This window comes from Cherax quadricarinatus, chromosome 75 (assembly GCF_038502225.1).
Source record: "Cherax quadricarinatus isolate ZL_2023a chromosome 75, ASM3850222v1, whole genome shotgun sequence".
Lineage (NCBI taxonomy): Eukaryota > Metazoa > Arthropoda > Malacostraca > Decapoda > Parastacidae > Cherax > Cherax quadricarinatus.
In genome coordinates this window covers 13,825,759-13,845,888 of record NC_091366.1, presented here as the reverse complement: position 1 = coordinate 13,845,888, position 20,130 = coordinate 13,825,759, and the positions used below count along the sequence as shown (strand labels likewise).

The 20,130-nt window shown below is 38.8% G+C and overlaps 1 protein-coding gene across 1 annotated transcript in view; it reads right to left on the bottom strand.

The window, feature by feature from the left end:
- The window catches only part of LOC128691920 (sterol regulatory element-binding protein 1-like), a 54,531-nt gene that overhangs the window by 5,830 nt on the left and 28,571 nt on the right, over positions 1 to 20,130 (bottom strand). Inside the window, exons 8-12 of the mRNA XM_053780900.2 lie at positions 10,590 to 10,756; positions 9,902 to 10,181; positions 5,904 to 6,084; positions 5,354 to 5,511; positions 867 to 990 (exon numbers count right to left, since the gene is read on the bottom strand). Of these exons, the coding sequence (XP_053636875.2) occupies positions 867 to 990; positions 5,354 to 5,511; positions 5,904 to 6,084; positions 9,902 to 10,181; positions 10,590 to 10,756 (910 nt within the window). The remainder of the gene's footprint in view (positions 1 to 866; positions 991 to 5,353; positions 5,512 to 5,903; positions 6,085 to 9,901; positions 10,182 to 10,589; positions 10,757 to 20,130) is intronic.

Below are 20,130 nucleotides of genomic sequence, written 5' to 3'. Positions count from 1 at the left end.
TTTTTAAATTAAAACGCCGACTTTGTGGTCTATTTTCGTATAGTATTTATTGTCGTATTTTCGTTTTCTTGGTCTCATTTGATAGAATGGAAAACATATTATAGAAATAGAGGTGATTTTGATTGGTTTTTCTATAAAAAGAACCTGGAAATGGAGCTCAAATTAGGGGAAATGTTTGATTTTTGCCGATGTTCAAAAGTAAACAAATGATGTCATTGTCCAATAAATGTCCAACTAGCCATTATAATATGAAGTAATGAATGGGTTGACATTATTTGTACAATTATTACAGTATTGCAGTAGTCTGCATAACAGAATATCCTCTATTTTTTGTTTGAATAAAAATTCAAAATAGAAAGCAAGAGTAATATCAGAGGGGCCTGGAGATGTGACTGATGAACAAAGAAAATGTTATTTTAGAGCCAGGAATGTCTGCATTGTTCAATCTGGACCTTATTTTGAAATTGTCATATTTTTTAATTTTCGTGAAATTGGCCAAATTGCAAATTTCTCAGTTTCTTGTACTCAACCGATAGAAAAAATGGAGTTCTAAAGAAATAGCTATGAGTTTGATTGACTGGTACAATGGAATTAGCCGAAAATAGGGCTCAAAGTGGGCGAAATAGCCGATTTGTAAATATCGACGAGGTCGCTAACCTCGCGAGAGCGTAATTCCGTCAGTTTTACATCAAATTTCTTTTTTTTTTTTTTTTGGTGTCATTACAATCGGGAAAAGATTCTCTATCATTTCATAAGAATTTTTTTTTTTTTTTTTGAAATTTTGCAACACCAGGAGACACCTTAGGATTGGGGGTTGCGACAGTCAAGGGGTTAAAGTTATTAGTAAAAAAAATAAAGAAACAAACCTGGACCATTGAATTTGGCTGTTTGTAAGAAGCCTGATGTATTGAATCACTTAAAGCAGAGCCAGCACGTTCACAAAGGCGTAGTATTGATGAGGGATAGCTATGTCCCAGGTGACGTCGTGCTCTAGAGGAAAACAAGAATTTTATCTTACTGACCATTGCTCAAGACATTAAAAAAAAAAAAAACAGCAACTTATCATCATTCAATCAATTAGACTGCAACATCACCCCTGCTTCACACTGCAGGTCCTGCCCTTCACACTTATAGGACTGAAGTCCAGCTAATTGGTTACCCTGAAACCCATCATAAATGTGCATTTCAACAGTATGCCAAGCATTGAAAACCACCTTTCCACTTACTCCAAACTAGCACAATCACAAACCTACTGGAGGCTCAAGCCTCCAACTTTAAACCTCCTTTTCTCCATCCTTTCAACCATTCCTCTGAACAACCCTACCCCTCTTTCTTTCCTCGATTTATACACCCTTTTCATCATCCTTCCCTCTTTTTTTTTTCAACAAACTGGCCATCTTCCACTGAGGTAGGATGACCTGAAAAAGAAAGGCTTTCACCATCATTCACACTGCCAGAGGGGCACAGATACAACAGTTCATACGTACCTCCAAACAGCGAATATCCCCACCCCTCATTTAGAGTGTAGACACTGTGTTTCCCACCTCCATTCACAAATGTTACCATGCTCACATTCCAACAACAAATCATCACATCCCAAAAACTATCTATCTCCACTCACTCCTAACACACACACACATGCCTGCTGGATGTCCAAGCCCATTCCACACAAAACCCCCTTTACCCCCTTCCTCCATCCTTTCCTAGGATGACCCCTACTCCTATCCCTCTTTTTAACATGCTGGTCATCTCCCACATAGGTAGAGTGACCCAAAACAAACATTTTCACCATTATTCACACTATTACTGTCTTGCCAGATGTCCTTATAAACAGCAAATATCCCAAACTCCTCCTTTAGAGTGCAGGCACTGTACTTTTCTCCTCCAGGACACAAGTCTGGCTAACTGGTTTCCCTGAATCCCTTCACAAAATATTACTTTGCTCACACTCCAACAGCTTGTCAAGTCCCAAAACCCATTTGTCTCGACACACTCCTAACTAACACACACACACATGCCCCATGGCCTGGTGACTAAAGCTCTTGCTTCACACAGCGAGGGTCCAGGTTTGATTCCCAGTGAGGGTAGAAACATTGGGCATGTTTCTTTACACCAGTTGTCTATGTTCCCAATCAGTAAAATGGGTACCTGTGTGTTAGTCGACTGGTGTGGGTCGCATCCTGGAACAAACCTGACCAAATTTGCCCAAAATGCTCTGCGTAACAAGCGGATTTCTATATATTAGTATGTCACTGATGTCAGCTAGGCCTGTATACCTCATACATTATTTATTTTTTATTAACACATCAGCCATTTCCCACCAAGGCAGGGTAGCCCAAAAACGAAAAACTTTCATCATGCCAGAGGCATGCCTACACTACAGTTATTAAACTGCAACATTAACACCCCTCCTTCAGAGTGCAGACACTGTACTTCCCATATCCAGGATAGTACATGCACCTTGTACATGTACTTGTAGAAAGAAGGGGTGTTAATGTTGCAGTTTAAAAACTGTAGTGTAAAGCACCCTTCTGGCAAGACAGTGATGGAGTGAATGATGGTGAAAGTTTTTCTTTTTCGGGCCACCCTGCCTTGGTGGGAATCGGCCAGTGTGATAATAATAATAATAATAATAAAATTATTACTGTATGCACATCATAAAAACTGACTACAATGCCAGGAGCAATAAGTTAGTAACCCCTTCCCTGTATAGCTTAGTAAAAATAAGAAAACCTATCACTCTTATCTTTTCTAGATACCCAAACCACCTCCAGAATCCCTCCTGAGCCCTCTGAATTATACACAATCTTCTCTTTTCTATGCTCCATGCCTCACGCCCACATAAAAGTGTTGGTGCTACTATACTTTGGTACATCACCCCTTTTGCCTCTATAGATAAACTTATTTCTTTCCACAGGTGAATCACACACTGCCTACCTATTCCCCCCACCCATCTATTTGATGGCTCACCTAGTCTGATAAGACCATCGGCTGGCATGTCTGCTCCAAAATATCAAATATATCCACTCCCTCCTTACTCACACCCTCTAATATATCCAAACCAAATATTTGAATACATCCACTTACTCCTTACTCACTTCCTCTAACATGAAAGTCAATCTTTCACTGCCTAGATATTTTTGTTATTTAAAAATGCAAGTGTTTATGAACTAGATATCTTTTGCATATATATATTATATATATTAGGTGTAAAGGTAGAAAGTTGAAAGTGAACACAGGTAAGAGTAAGGTGATGAGGGTATGAAATGATTTAGATAAAGGAAAATGGATATCACATTGGAGGGAGGGAGTATGAAAGAAGTGAAGGTTTTCAGATATTTGGGAGTTGACTTGTCAGCGGATGGGTTTATGAAGGATGAAGTTAACAGTAGAATTGATAAGGAAAAAAGGTGAGTGGTGCATTGAGGTATCTGTGAGACAAAGAATGTTATCTATGGAAGCAAAGAAGGGAATGTATAAGATAATGGTACCAACACTCTTATATGGGTGTGAAGCAAGGGTTGTAAATGTTGCAGCGAGGAGGCGGCTGGAGGCAGTGGAGATGTTATGTCTAAGGGCAATGTGTGGTGTAAATATTATGCAAAGAATTTGTAGTGTGGAAATTAGGAGGTGTGGAGTTACTAAAAGTGTTAGTCAAGAGGGCTGTTGAGGTGGTTTGATCATTTAGAGAGAATGGAACAAAGTAGAATGACTTGGAGAATGTATAAATCTGTAGGGGAAGGAAGACGAGGTAGGGGTCGGTCCCGAAAAGGTTGGAGGGAGGGGGGGTAAAGGAGGTTTTGTGGGCGAGGGGCTTGGACTTCCAGCAAGTGTGCGTGAGAATGTCAGACAGGAGCGAATGGAGATGAAAGGTTTTTGGAACCTGATGAGCTGTTGGAGTTTGAGCAGGGTAATATTTTGTGAAGGGATTCAGAGAAACTGGTTAGCCAGACTTTAGTCCCGGAAATGAGAAGTATAATGCCTGCACTTTAACCCTTTGACTGTTTTCGACGTATAAATACGTCTTACGAGCCAATGTTTCTGACGTATATATACTCAATAATTCTAGCGGCTTCAAATCAAGTGGGAGAAAGCTGGTAGGCCCACATGTGAGAGAATGGGTCTGTGTGGTCAGTGTGCACCACATAAAAAAAATCCTGCAGCACACATTGAGTAATGAGAGAAAAAAAAACTCTGATCGTTTTTTTGGAATAAAACGCCGACTTTGAGGTGTATTTTCGTATAGTATTTATCGTTGTATTCGCGTTTTCATGGTCTTAGGTGATAAAATGGAAAACATATTACAGAAATAGAGATGATTTTCCTTACTTTTATGATGAAAACGACCTTGAAACTGAGCTCAAAGTAGCGGAAATGTTCGATTTTTACCAATGTTCAAGAGTAAATAAATCACACCACACGTCCAATACACGTCAACTGGGGAGTCTAATATTCTTTCACTAGTGCACTGATATTATTTATACCATTTTTACAATAATGCAGTCGTCTGCATAACAGTAAATTTTGTATTTTTTTGTATGAATAAAAAATCAAAATAGAAAGCAATAATAATATAAGAGGGGCCTAGAGATGTGACTAATGAACAGAGCATATGTTATTTTAGTGCCACGAATGTCTAACTTGTTTATTCTGGACCCTATTTTGAAATTGGCATCTTTTTTATTTTGTGTGAAATTGGCCAAATTGCCAATTTCTGACCACCATATTGGGTAGTCCAAATTAGTAAATGGGAGGTTTCTTGTACTCAGCTGATAGATAAAATGGAGTTCTAAAGAAATAGCTATGAGTTTGGTCAACTGGAACACTGGAATTGGCTGAAAATTGGGCTCAAAGTCGGCGAAATCGCCGATACGCATATGTCGCCGAGACCGCTAACTTTGCGGGAGCATAATTCCACGAGTTTTCGACCAAATTTTGAACTTTTGGTGTCATTACCATCGGGAAAAGATTCTCTATCATTTCATAAGAAAAAATAATTTTTTTTTTTCAAAAATTGAGCGACATAGAATGACAGTTTCAGAGAGGGGCCTGAAACAGTCAAAGGGTTAAGGAAGGGGTTTAGGATATTGGCAGTTTAGAGGAAACGTCTAGGCAGTCATATCTGAGCGCCTCTGCAAAGACTGATTATGTATGAGTGATGTTGACGAATAATGATGAAAGTATTTTCTTGCTTTTGGGTCATCCTGCCTTGGTGGGAAATGGCTGAGGTGTTAAAAAAAAAAAAAATTAAGTGAACTAAATATTCTTTCTAAATATGCTACTTTTAAATTCATAAATATCTTAATTTACATTGCTCCAGCCTGAAGAAAACAAAAATATAATTATTTTGTACCTTGAAGCATACAATACAGCCATTGGCAAAGGGTCATCAGAAATTTTCAGAGCCTCTGGAACATTTTCCAAGGTGGGGTACAGGACTTCAGCTTGGTCATCATCACCCAACAACCAATGTGCAACAATTCCAAACAATGCTCCCCACCAGCAACACACCTGTGAGATAATTGTTTTAAAAGAACCAAGGTAAGTTCTCATTGAGTCAATAAAATCAGACCACATCGTTTCAGCTGTATTTCTATCCTTCAATAATTATATGTAAAATATCTGCTCATAGGCTTAAGAACCAACAATTCTGATTAGAAAAAAGATATAAAATACTACACATTCATTTGTATGCAAGATTCAAAGCAATCACATACTGATACTGTTCCACAACAAAAGGTTAAGAAATGAAACTTAAATATATTTAAGTATGCACACACACTAGTTTCTTAGAATATAACCTGGCTCAAATGATAATCTGTATTTATCTTTCAATTTCATACCATATTCTTAAGCATCTTCCAGTATTCACAAATTATAAAAACTGACAGATTAAGACCGACCTCATCACGACAAAAAGTCCCAAATGATGCTCCAGATCCATTGTAGGTTTCATTCAAAAGACGGATGTACTCCAGTACGTCTGATGTTTTGGTGCGACGATGAGCATTTTCTTCACATGCATCATCTGCCTTGTTGCCAGGATTCACCAAGGTTGTTATTGCTCGCTCCAGTAAATGCTCTCTGCAAAAACTCTTGAACTGAATATTCAGAAAAAATATACATGCATTATTTGAAATCTCATAAGCCCTCAGCTAATTTTATCTGTATTAGAACAGTGAAAATTAAAATTTCAAAAGTGGTAGGGCAAGAGCCAAGCCTAAAATGATTGAGAAGGCCTAAGACTGGGTAACTTATGTATTTTCACTACAGATTTAGTAGCATGAAGTGACATTTTACGGCAATCATGTACTTACCAAAAGAGGTTATGGATCATAAGCATCCAAGATTATCATTGTGAAACCAGTGCAAATGATATCATAGTATTTCCCAGATTTTTTTTTTTTTCAACAAGTCAGCCATCTCCCACCGAGACAGGGTGACCCAAAAAGAAAATTCCCAAAAAGAAAATACTTTCATCATTCAACACTTTCACTTCACTCACACATAATCATTGTCTTTGCAGAGGTGCCCAGATACAACAGTTTAGAAGCATATATAAAAATGTATAACATACTCCTCCAAACTGCCAATATCCCAAACCCCTCCTTTAAAGTGCAGGCATTGTACTTCCCATTTCCAGTACTCAAGACTGGCTATATAAAAATAATCAGTTTCCCTGAATCCCTTCACTAAATATTACCCTGCTTACACTCCAACAGCTCGTCAGGTCCCAAAAACCATTCATCTCCATTCACTCCTATCTAACACACTCACGCACGCTTGCTGGAAGTCCAAGCCCCTTGCCCACAAAACCTCCTTTGCCCTCTCTTTCCAACCTTTTCGAGGATGACCCCTACCCCGCCTTTCTTCCCCTACAGATTTATACACTCTCCAAGGCATTCTACTTTGATCCATTCTCTCTAAATGACCAAACCACCTCAACAACCCCTCTTCAGCCCTCTGACTAATACTTTTAGTAACTCCACACCTCTTCCTAATTTCCACAATCTGAATTCTCTGCGGCGGCAGCGGCAGCAGCAGTAGTAGCGGAGATGGACAGAAGTAGTAATGGGGAAGTAAGGAAGAGGAGCCAGTCAAATACAAAGCAAGGGGAGCACTGCAAGGGAGCTAGGTGCCCACAGAGAGAGAGCAAGAACACAGAGGTGGGGGGAGTGGAAAAATAAAGAAATAAATAATGAAGGAACAGAAACACAAGACAAGAAAGACAACCCAGAAGAGAAAAAAGGAAAGAGGAAAGGGGAAGAGGGAGAAGAAAAAAAGAGGAATCAGGTTAAGTCATGGGTGTTCTGAAGTCTGGAGCATTTTACAATGTAGTGGGAGAGGAAGGCATCTTCAGAGACGAAGCCACGACTAAGATTCATACAAGGAAAGTTGTGTATTAGGGAGGATTCAACAAGACAGCAACTGTGTATACATAAACATGTATGTGACCTATGTGTAAGTAGAAGTAGCAAGACATACCTGAAATCTTGCATGTTTGTGAGACAGAAAAAAAGTCACCAGCAATCCTACCATCATGTAAAACAATTACAGGCTTTCGTTTTACACTCACTTCGCAGGACGGTAGTACCTCCCTGGGTGGTTGCTGTCTACCAACCTACTACCTGATATTTCCTAAAATAATATACATCAGAGTATAAAATATGAATCAGCATTGCTATGTCAACCAACATACAAGTTAATTCAAGCTGTATAAAATACAGAATATGGTTATTAAGCCTTTCAGTGTTCATGCCATTGTATCATGACTTTGAAGCCAGTGTTGGTCCTGTAGTATGATGCCACGAGTTCAGCTCATTCAGATTAGCTGTGAGCAGTAAATTTGGACCTAGATATGAGAGAATGGGTGTGTGTGTGCACCATATAAAAAAAGTCCTGCAGCACACAGTGCATAATAAGAAAAAAACTGCAACCATGTTTTTGGTTTAAAACAATGAATTTGCATTTTATTTTTGTAAGAGTTTTAAGGTTGTATTCTCAGTTTCTTGGTCTCATTTGATAGAATGGAAAATATAGTACAGAAATAGAGATGATTTTGACTAGTTTCAGGACTGAGCATAACTTGAAATTGAGCTCAAAGTAGTGGAAATGTTTGATTTTTGCTGATATTCCGGAGTACACACGATGTCATTTGTCCAAAACTTGTCCAAGTGGCCAGTCTAATATGCATTTACGAATGCACTGGCATTATTTATACAATTATTACAATAATGCAGTAGTCTGCATAAAAGTAAATTTTCAATTTTTTGTATGAATAAAAATTCAAAATGACAAACAAGCGTAATGTAAAAGGGGCCTGAAGATGTGACTAAGGAGCACAGGAAATGTTTATTTAGTACTGGAAATGTCTACACTGTACATTCTGGACCCTATTTTGAAACTGGCAATTGTTGAATTTTGTGTGAAATTGGCCAAATTACCAATTTCTGATCACTTTATTGGGTAGATGAAATAGCTAAATGGGCATTTTCTTGTACTTACCCAATGGAAGGAATACTAGTGAAATAGCTATGGGTTTCGTCAACTGGAACAATGGAAGTGGCCAAAAATAGTGTGTACAGTGGGCGAAACTGCCAATGCAAAAGTGTTGCTACTGCCGCTAACTTTGCAAGAGCATAATTCCGTTAAGTTTTCCATCAAATTTCGTACTTCAGAAAAAGATTCTCTAATATTTCATATATTTTTTTTTTAATTCTTTGACCTCGAGAGCAAGACTGCAAGCAGGGATCGTGACACTGAAAGGGTTAATTATCCCTAGTGTGCCTTTACAATTGGGAATGATCTGCATACACAAAAAAAAAAGCGTCAATGTATGAGCAAGTGTTATATATTCAACTTCAAGTGGTGTTTTTAAGGGCATGTGGTAACAGACTTCAAATGGTGAGAAGAGCATTATGTCAACCTATGTCTCAACTTTCAAAATGAAATACGACAAATAATGAGGATGGGTTATTTCAGGAAGATAGGAGTAATCAGGAGTAGTGTATGATCAAGAATGAGTACTGACACATGAGATAATTGAAGTTAAAGATGGGGAATCAGAAGTTATACTTGAGAATGGCTTGAAAAATTATAGGTTGAAAGGTAATCTGATTGTAAAGTATACAAAAAAGCAATGTGTATAAACCTAAGGAGAAGGGAAAGGTAATTAGGATAATAAAAAAAAATGCTTTATAAAAATAATAGAGCATAAGAACAATGGACCCCTAGGTAGTAGGTTGGTAGACAGCAACTGCCCACGGAGGTACTACCATCCTGCCAAGTGAGTGTACAACAGAAACCTGTAATTGTTTTACATGATGGTAGGAATGCTAGTGTCTTTTTCTGTGTCATAAACATGCAAGATTTCAGGTACATCTTGCTACTTCTACTTAGACTTAGGTCACACTACACATACATGTACAAGTACATACATACACACCCCTCTGGGTTTTCTTCTATTTTCTTACTAGTTCTTGTTCTTGTTTATTTCCTCTTATCTCCATGGAGAAGTGGAACAGAATTCTTCTTCCATAAGCCATGCGTGTCATAAGAGGCGACTAAAATGCCGGGAGCAAGGGGCTAGTAACCCCTTCTCCTGTATATATTACTGAATTTGAAAGGAGAAACTTTGTTTTTTTCTTTTGGGCCACCCCGCCTCGGTGGGATACGGCCGGTGTGTTGAAAGAAAGAAAGGAAGAGAGAAAATTTCATTTTTCTTTTTTAGGTAACCCTGCCTTGGTGGGATATGGCTGGTTTGTTGGGAAAAAAAAAAAGAACGATGGAATATATTAGAAGGGCATCTTTAGGGGGAGAATATTTAAATCAATGTTATTAACATTTGGTTAACTAAATGGTTGTATTATTTTATAAAATTCTTGAAAGTTTCACCACCAACCTGTATAACAGCAGCAGATAAGCTAATGGATCAGCTTTATCTGTAAGTTGGCTGAACATAGACTCACGGTGAGCATCGTAAGACCATTTGTGTGAAACAAAGAACCGTTTGCCGGATGGTGTAAACAACCAGTTAAGGGAAGAAAACCCAGATTTGTCAGTCTTGAAAAACTTCTGCTTAGCCTGTGCTAACAACATACGAGCGGTGATGCGCCAGCGTTCTGGAAGAGATTCTTTAGCTCTGAGAGCAGATGTTACCAACATTTCTGCCATTTCTCCACCTGTAAAATCAATAGAACGATTAAAGATATTACCAAATATATAATGTATTTTATCTGTACTCAACACAATCACAGCCAAACTTGTTTTAGGACTTACTTCATAAGGCACTCATTAATACTGCACTTGTAAGGCACTCGGCCAACTGGCCGGGTGGTTTGCACACTGGGCTGGAGTTTTAGGACTCGTTCACCATGGGTTCAAACCCCACCCATTCTGTATTCTTTTTTGCAATCGTGTTATTACAATTTCGTGAGGCATATGGCTAGTAAACATCATACAGGGAAATGCTGATAGAAATGGGACATCACACAATAATAATTTTACATAAAGTGAGGGGGAAACTCTCTAACATACAAAAATAGAATACAGTGTATATTAAATCCATGAAGTTAAACACTGAAGATTACCTGCAACTTGTCCACATTCTGCTAGGTTGATGGCAGCTAGAGCTAGATAGAGACCAAGGAGATGTGATGATGAATCCGGTGTATGTCCCATGAGATGCAATTTGTGCAATCTATGATACACATGTGCACACTCACACATGCACTCTTGGATCTCTTCTCGGACAACTCTGTTGAAAGGAATCTAAACTGTAATTTAACCCTTAAACTGTCCAAACGTAGATCTACATTTTTTCAACATTTGAAAGTATGTAAAAAAACGTAGACTTTTTTTTTTTTACATTTGAAAATGTGTAAAAAAAAACTTTGATCTACATTTTTTTTTTGTTATATTTGAAAATACGTAAAAAAAGTAGATCTACTTTTGGAGCACTACGCATGTGAACGTAGATCTGTTTGGACAGTTTAAGGGTTAATCATTGCCAAAATATAATAAAAGTTTATTCTTCCTCTTTCAACAAACCAGCTGTATCCCACAGAGGCAGGGTGTTCCAAAAAGAAAAACAAAAGTTTCTCCTTTTAACTTTAGCAATGTATACAGGAGAAAGAGTACTAGACCCTTGCTCCCGGCATGTTAGTCACCTCTTACAACACACATGGTTTATGCAGGAAGAATTCTGTTCCACTTCCCCATGGAGATATGAGGAAATGAACAAGAACAAAAACTAGTAAGAAAATAGGAGAAAACCCAGAGGGGTGTGTATATACAGTGGACCCCCGAGTTTCGTGATTAATCCGTTACAGAGAGCCTGCTGAAAGTCGAAATTCACGAAACTCGAAACCATTTTCCCCATAAGAAACAATGGAAATAAAATTAATCCATTCCAGACACCCAAAAATATTAAAATAAAAATCTTTTTTTTTTCAAATTAAATAAAGATTTATATACTGAAATCAATGAGAAATCAAGTACATGCATATAAAAAATAATAATAACATTACACTTACCTTTACTGAAGACTTCTGGACGGATGGAAGACGGGAGGAGGGGATAGGAGGAAGGTGTACACTATTGTTTGGAAGGAGAATCTCCTTCCATTAGGACTTTAGGTAGCAAGTCCTTAACTGGGGTTACTTCCCTTCTTCTTTTAATGCCACTGGGAACAACTTGAGAGTCACTGGACCCCTGTCGCACAAAATATCTGTCCAGAGAGGTCTTTTTCTGGCATTTCTTTAAGATTTCCCTGAAGTGGGACACAACACTGTCATTGTACATGTTGCAGATATGGCTTGTTTCAGCTTGGTCAGGGTGATACTTTTCAACAAAACTTTGCAACTCATTCCACATTCCACACATGTCCTTAATCACTGAAGAAGGAACCTCCTTCACTCTCTTTTCCTCCTCCTCCTCTAGAGCAAGTTCCTCAGCTGTGGTCTGATGCTGTTCCAGTTGAAGCTCTTGCAGTTCGTCAGTGGTTAGCTCTTCCGTGTGGTCCTCCACCAACTCTTCCACATCCCCGTCACTCACTTCCAACCCCATGGACTTGCCCAATGCCACAACACCTTCCACAACAGGCAGAGGGTCGTCAGGGACAGGGTCTGCCTCAAACCCTTCAAAATCCCACTGGATCGTGTTCCTCACTTGACTTACGTAAAGCTTTTGATACAGTTAACCATGACTTGCTCCACGTAAAATTGTCACACTATGGTATAAGAGGGCACTCCCTCAACTACCTCAAGTCATACCTCAGCAACAGAAGCCAGTATGTGTATGCAAATGGGGCAAACTCTTCTGCACAACCAATTACAGTTGGTGTCCCACAGGGAAGTGTCCTTGGCCCTCTTCTCTTTCTCCTATACATAAATGACCTACCAAATGCTTCGCAATTACTCAAACCCACACTATTTGCAGATGACACTACATACGTCTTCTCCCACCCGAGCCCAGTCACGCTAGCCAATACTGTAAATACAGAATTACAGAAAATATCTACCTGGATGAGGACTAACAAACTTACACTAAACATTGACAAAACCTACTTCATTCAGTTTGGTAACAGAGCTACAGATGTCCCTCTTAACATAATGATAAACGGATCACCTATCACAAAGCTAACAGAGGGAAAATTCTTAGGAATCCACCTTGATAATAGACTCAAATTTCATACACATATACAACAAATTTCTAAGAAAATTTCCAAGACTGTAGGCATACTATCGAAGATACGGTACTATGCTCCACAGTCAGCCCTCCTGGCCCTATATCACTCTCTTATTTACCCCTATCTCACCTATGGAATTTGTGCATGGGGCTTAACAACAAGTAACCATCTCAGACCACTAATTACCCAACAAAAGGCTGCAGTTAGAATGATAACAAATTCTCACTATAGGCAGCACACTCCACCAAAATTCAATACACTAAACCTATTCACCATACAAAACATTCATACTTATTACTGCACCTATTACATACATAGAACACTTAACTCTGATATTAACCCTCCCCTCAAACATCTCCTTGCCAACCTCAACAGAACACATGACCATAACACAAGGCACAGATCACTCTTTGATGTTCCTCGTGTCCATCTCACACTATGCAAAAACTCAATGCACATAAAAGGCCCTAAAATCTGGAACTCATTACCTGTAAATATAAAAGAAACACTACCTGTTTATAAATTCAAGTCTCTTCTCAAAGATCACTTACTCACCCAAAACCAAATAAATACTGAATAACTGAACCTTATAAATTGTATATCTTAAATGTTTCTCACAATTATATCACATAAATGTTAAACCTAAAACCCAATCTAACTATTATTTTTTAAATACACTACCTAACAGAATACTCCATTCTACTGAATGTACAACAATGCATACAACCATATGACCTGTCTTTGTAATACTCACTTGTGCTTTATAGTAATCTGTTTACATTAAAGTTTTATCACCGATGTCATCATTGCTTAGTTCATCTTAAGTTAATTTTAAGCCAGCCCGTAATGCTATGCATAGTATAAGTGGCTTTGGCATACTGCTCTTTTCTGTATTTTTTGTACCTCTGTATGTGTGCACAAATTTTTAAATAAATAAATAAATAAATAAATAAATAAATTTACCAAAGGGCTTGCATGAGCTTTCCTTGGGTCCATGATGACTTATTTAGCAGTTGCAAGCACAAAAAACAATGGATTATTATGAAATGTACTGTATGAACCCGCGGGGTGATGGTCACGTGTTGGTAAACAACGGCACACCGAGCGTGAATGGCGTGGGAGACTGGCTTGGTGTGTGCGGTGACGGGCGGATGGGTACCAGATGGTCCCTGAAACACGAGGCCAAATTTTGCCAGAAAAACTTGCCGAAGGTCGAATTTCACGAAAGTCGAGGCTGCGGAAACTCGAGGGTCCACTGTATATATATATATATGCTTGTATATGCATGTGTAGTGTGACCTAAGTGTAAGTAGAAGTAGCAGGACATACCTGAAATCTGGCATGTTTGTGAGACAAGAAAAAAGACACAAGCAATCCTACCATCTTGTAAAACAATTACAGATTTCCATTTTATATTCACTTGGCAGGACGGTAGTACCTCCATGGGCGGTTGCTGTCTACCAACCTACTACCCAGAAAAAGTTTATTCTTTCTTTCAACACACCGGCCGTATCCCACTGAGGCATGGTGGCCCAAAAGGAAAAATGAAAGTTTCTCCTTTTACATTTAGTAATATATACAGGAGAAGGGGTTACTAGCCCCTTACTCCTGGCATTTTAGTCGCCTCTTACAACATGCATGGCTTACGGAGGAAGAATTCTGTTCCACTTCCCCATGGAGATAAAAGGAAATAAACAAGAACAAGAACTAGAAAGAAAATAGAAGAAAACCCAGAGGGGTGTGTATATATATGCTTGTACATGTATGTGTAGTGTGACCTAAGTGTAAGCAGAAGTAGCAAGACGTACCTGAAATCTTGCATGTGTATGAGACAGAAAAAAAAAGACACCAGCAATCCTACCATCTTGTAAAACAATTACAGATTTCCATTTTATGTTCACTTGGGAGGATGGTAGTACCTCTATGGGCGATTGCTTTCTACCAACCTACTACCCAGAAAAAGTTTACTACAGTGTTTAATTTCTTATTATGGAAAGTATATTGATCTAATATAATACCAAAGATGCCTACTGGGTTGCTTGCTTGCATGTACTTCCATCTTTTGACTGAATAGGAAATCCCCAGCAACACTGTGTTAGAGGGTTATGTGGTTTGTTTTCAATCATGTTAGTATGATTTCGTGAGCCTTCTGTTTCCATTTTCTGCAGATAGTGTCCCGTATTTAGCTTTCTCTCTCATTTTTTACATTTTTGCAAGGTCATTTAACCAAGTGTTATCCTTATGCTCCTCTTATTCATTTCTCTGCAGGTAGGTACAAACTATTGACACTTTCTGCATTTATGGTGAAGGCATAAAATTTCCTAGCTGGGTTTTCCCTCCTAAGCTAGGTGTCCTGCTAATGTATTAGCAGATCATGATAATTTTTTTTTTTTAAATGTTTAATTTGCTACAGTCAAATGTACATTCATTTTGTTATTAATTCATGTCATTAACCCTTAAACTGTCCTAAATTATATCTACGTTGTTAAAGCTAGCGCTCCAAATGTAGATCGACGTTTTATTTTTCCTGCCTTCAAATTTGGCGCGACAGACCTGAGTGGCCTAGACATAAGAGAATGGGTCTGTGCACTCAGTGTGTGCAGTATGAAAAAAATTGGAGACCCCCGGTACCGCATGATAGCACCAGTTAGTTACAGCACCATCTTGGATCAACATCATGGCAAACTCCTGTGATTCACTCATGCCTTGTAGTATTAACCCCTTGACTGTCGCAACCCCAAATCCTGAGGTGTCTCCTGGTGTCGCAAAAATTAAAAAAAAAAAAAAAAAATTTCTTGTGAAATGATAGAGAATCTTTTCCCGATGGTAATGACATCAAAAGTACGAAATTTGATGGAAAACTTACGGAATTACTCTCTTGCGAAGTTAGCGACCTCAGCGATATTAACGAATCGATGATTTCCCCCACTTTGAGCCCTATTTTCGGCTAATTCCATTGTTCCAGTCAACCAAACTCATAGCTATTTCTTTAGAACTCCATTTTTTCTATCGATTGAGTACAAGAAACTGCCCATTTACCGATTTCAACTACCCAATAACGTGGTCAGAAATTTGCAATTTGGCCAATTTCACGAAAATTAAAAAATATGACAATTTCAAAATAAGGCCCAGAATGAACAATGCAAACATTCCTGGCTCTAAAATAACATTCTCTTTGTTCATCAGTCACGTCTCCAGGTCCCTCTGATATTACTCTTGCTTTCTATTTTGAATTTTTATTCAAACAAAAAATAGAAGATTTACTGTTATGCAGACTACTGCAATATTGTAATAATTGTATAAATAATGTCAACCCATTCATGACTGCATATTAGAATGGCTACTAGGACATTTATTGGAAAATGACATCATTTGTTTACTTTTGAACATCGGCAATAATCAAACATTTTCCCTACTTCCCTACTTTTCTTTTCATAGTAAAACCGATCAAAATCACCTCCATTTCTATAATATGTTTTCCATTCTATCAAATGAGACCAAGAAAATGAGAATACAACCATAAATACCATACGAAAATAGACCACAAAGTTGGCGTTTTAATTAAAAAAAAAACGGTTGGAGTTTTTTTTTTCTCATTATGCACTGCGTGGTGCAGGATTTTTTTTTGTATGGTGCACACTGACCACAGACCCATTTTCTCACATGTGGGCCTACCAGCTTTCTCCTACTTGATTTGAAGCCGCTAGAATTTATGAGTATAGTATATACATCAAACACGGTGGCTCGTAAGACGTATATATATGACCAAAACAGTCAAAGGGTTAACACTCCCTTATTCGAGGAAAGTGATATAGAACACAAGTTTAGTGGATTTGAGACCGATGTGGCCACTAATGATCAAGGAATTAGTGAAAATGTTGATGATAACCCAGATGACTCTCAGCCCATCACCTCTGGTGTGGACAGCGTGGCCACACCAGACCCTCAGCCAAGCACCTCTGGGATGACCAGTGTTACTGCTCAAAGACAACTATGCAAGCAGAAATTATCATTTTCCTGCAGTTTTTTTTATATTGGAAGTGATATAAGTGACAATAAGATTGATTTTATGCCCTTGGAGGATTCGTCGAGTGATAGTGATGTACATTATTCCCCAGTGAAGCGTAACTTGAGACGTCGTCGCTTATGTTCAGTGTGACATATGCAGTCCCCAAGGGTCGTGGGAGGTCATGACAGAAAACCTCGGCCACTGATAGTGATACTGATCATGAAGGAGAATATGTGGGGATGGAGGAAGAGGTGGTGGTGGGTGGTATGGTGCCTGGACCGCATGGCTTGGTCGGTGGGCAGACAAAGGACAGCCCAGCACCCCCTCAACCATGTGCTGCCTCCACTCCCATCCCTGCTCCCCCATGCCCCATGCCACAGGTCCACCCTGCACCACCAGACCATGAATGGACCTGGACAACGTACACCATTCATGCCACATCCTTGCAATTTTGATGCCAGTGGAAGTGGCATCCTGCCAGAATGTCCCATCACAAATGAGTCTACAGAGTTAAAGTATTTCCAACTATACTTTGACAACCTTATAATGAGCTTGATTGTCACCCAGACGAACAAATACTACCGCTATATAATGGTCAACACAGAGGTTGCACAATCGCCATGGATGCACAGGTGGGAAGATACAACTGTGGACAAAATGCATTGATTCCTTGGCACCGTCAAGCTTATGCAACATATGTATAAGCACAACATAGCGCAATACTGGTCCACAGTCTACTTCATCAGTACTCCAGTCTTCCGTGACCTCCTTACCTGCAACAAATTCACTCTGTTGCTACAAATGTTGCACTTCTCAGACAAGAATATGCCCAACAGAAATGACCTACTATTACAAAATCCAGGAAGCGTTTATGTATTCAGTGCCTACTTTTATCTACGCACAAACACTGTCGTCGACGAGTCCTTGAATCTGTTCAAGGGACGACTGTCATTCAAACAATATATACCAAGCAAACGTAATCACTTTGATATAAAACTCTTTACATGTGACTGTGAGACTGGTGTTGTGTTGGATGTCATTATCTACACAGGAAAAAATACACTTGACGATACCAGGCGGATGTTGGGCATTTCCAGTGATGTTGTTCGCAAGATGATGGAGCAATACCTTGGCAAGGATCACACACTGTACACAGACAACTGGTATACAAGCCCTATGCTCGCTGATTTCCTCTGTGTGAACAATACTGAAACATGTAGAATAGTGAGAAGAAATAGAAAACACATGCCAAGGTTCACTGGAGGCAGTGCTAAAGGTGCAGTGTGTCTCATGCCAATGATATCATGGCACTGATGTGGCATGACAAATGGGATGTGACGTTGCTGTTGACCATCCACAGAAATGAGATGGTACAGAGTGAAGAGGGACACCAATGAACGAATTGTAAAGCCAGTTGCTATTGTCGACTATACAAACAATATGCAACTAGTCGACAATTGTAACATGCAAATAGGGTTCACTGATTGTGTGTGTAGGAGTCGCAAGTGGTACATTAAAGTGTTTTTCCACCTTGTAGACATTGCAATGCTCAATGCCTTTAACATGTACGAAATAAAGACTGGGAAACAAATACGCTATGCAGAATTCACCCTCAGTGTCATAAAGCAGATACAGCAGACCCTTACATTATACGGATTTATTTGGTACGTTTTGGTTAACACACTACTGAAAAACCGTGGCATAATTTTATACAACACTTCATAAAATTAACTTAACACAGTTAGGTTTGTGGGAGGGGAAAAAAATTTGGAGCGTCGCCTGCAGGATATTTCCCTAGCTGAGGCCGCCACCTGGCTGTAGGCAAGACCACTGTCTCCACAGGGCTGCACCAGGCTTCAAGGCAGCAAAGGATCGCTTCACTTTGCTCCTCTGCGGTAATGAATCAGGCGATTTCAAGTGTAAGCCCATGGTTATTTACCGCTTTAAGAATCCTCGTGCTCTGTAAGGTGTAGATAAAAAGAAAAAAAAAACTTACCAGCAATTTGGAGGTCAAACCAGTCAGCATGGATGACAGAGGAAATATTTATTGACTGGTTTAAGCATTACTTTATTCCTGAAGGCAAGTTTTACCCGCACAGCAAGAGCCCTGCAGTTAAGGCCCTCTTCATTCTTGATAATTCCCGTACTCATCCACAAGCTTTGCTGGATGTGACCCCACATGTAAAAGTTGTATTTTTACCTCCAAATGCATCTTTAATACAACCACTGGATTGGGAAGTTATTCAAGTGTAACTACACAAGAAAAGTGATGAAAAAACTAGTTGCATCAATAGACTCTGACTCCAACCTGGCAGTACCAAGCTTCTGGAATAATGTATAATGTACTGCAGGGCAAAAGAAGCCAGAGATCCATTACAGAATTTATGCACACTCCAATACAGGTAAATAATAATATTCCTGTTGCATCTGTAGTCTTAAGCAACAAAAACAACATTATCATTTTTATTTTTGTAAGATCTGGATGTCTAAAAAAAAAAGGTTGTTTGGCTTTCGGGGGATTCCCAGGAACATAACCTTATTTTTCCAACAAGTTTTTCAGTTTATATAACATGGATTTATATAACATGGTATTTTCAGGAACGTAACTACCGTGTAATATGAGGGGGTCTACTGAAGTAAAAAAGTATAATGTCACACCTGTACCTGCCCCTCAACAGTGACCTGTCCCCCAACCACAACCACAGGGGAAAGTGCCAGAGCAAATACTCCCTAACTGTCAATGCCAGATAAAGATACCATCTGCCCCAAAAAAGAAGTATGTATTTTCAGAAAGTGTGTTGTGTGTGCTAACACCACAAGGTGACCCCAACTACAAAAGGACACACAATTCATGTGTCAGCAATGTGGGGTGGCATTTTGTATGAATCCATGTTTCATGGAGTATCATACAATGCTGGAGTTCTAGAAACATAACTGAGACATGTAAATACCTTGTATATAGTTGTGATTGAATCAGGTGTACAAATTCATCAGTGTGAACATGTGTGTTTATGACAAACATTTGTGTCTAAACAACAATTGGCTATGAAATCAAAAGATCTGCAACAAAACATAATTATCATAACATAAACACTACGAAAATTACAAAAGAATTGAAAAAAATAAAAAATAAATCTTTAATATTTCAGCAAACAGCAACGCTCCATGTTGCCGTCACCTGAGCTTTCAGCACCAACTTCGTGGACTTATATCTCAGTAAGTGCTGACCCTCAGTTTTTTTATCTTATTACATGTACAATATTGCCCTCTTCATTTAAAAAAAAAGAAACTTTTTTCAAAATATTTGGAGCTCTGGCAGTGAAAACGTAGATGTACGTTTGGACAGTTTAAGGGTTAAATGCTGATTTCATACAAAACTAAAATAATCCTCAACTGTCAAACCTTTTCTATTTTAGCACAATGCAATAATTTA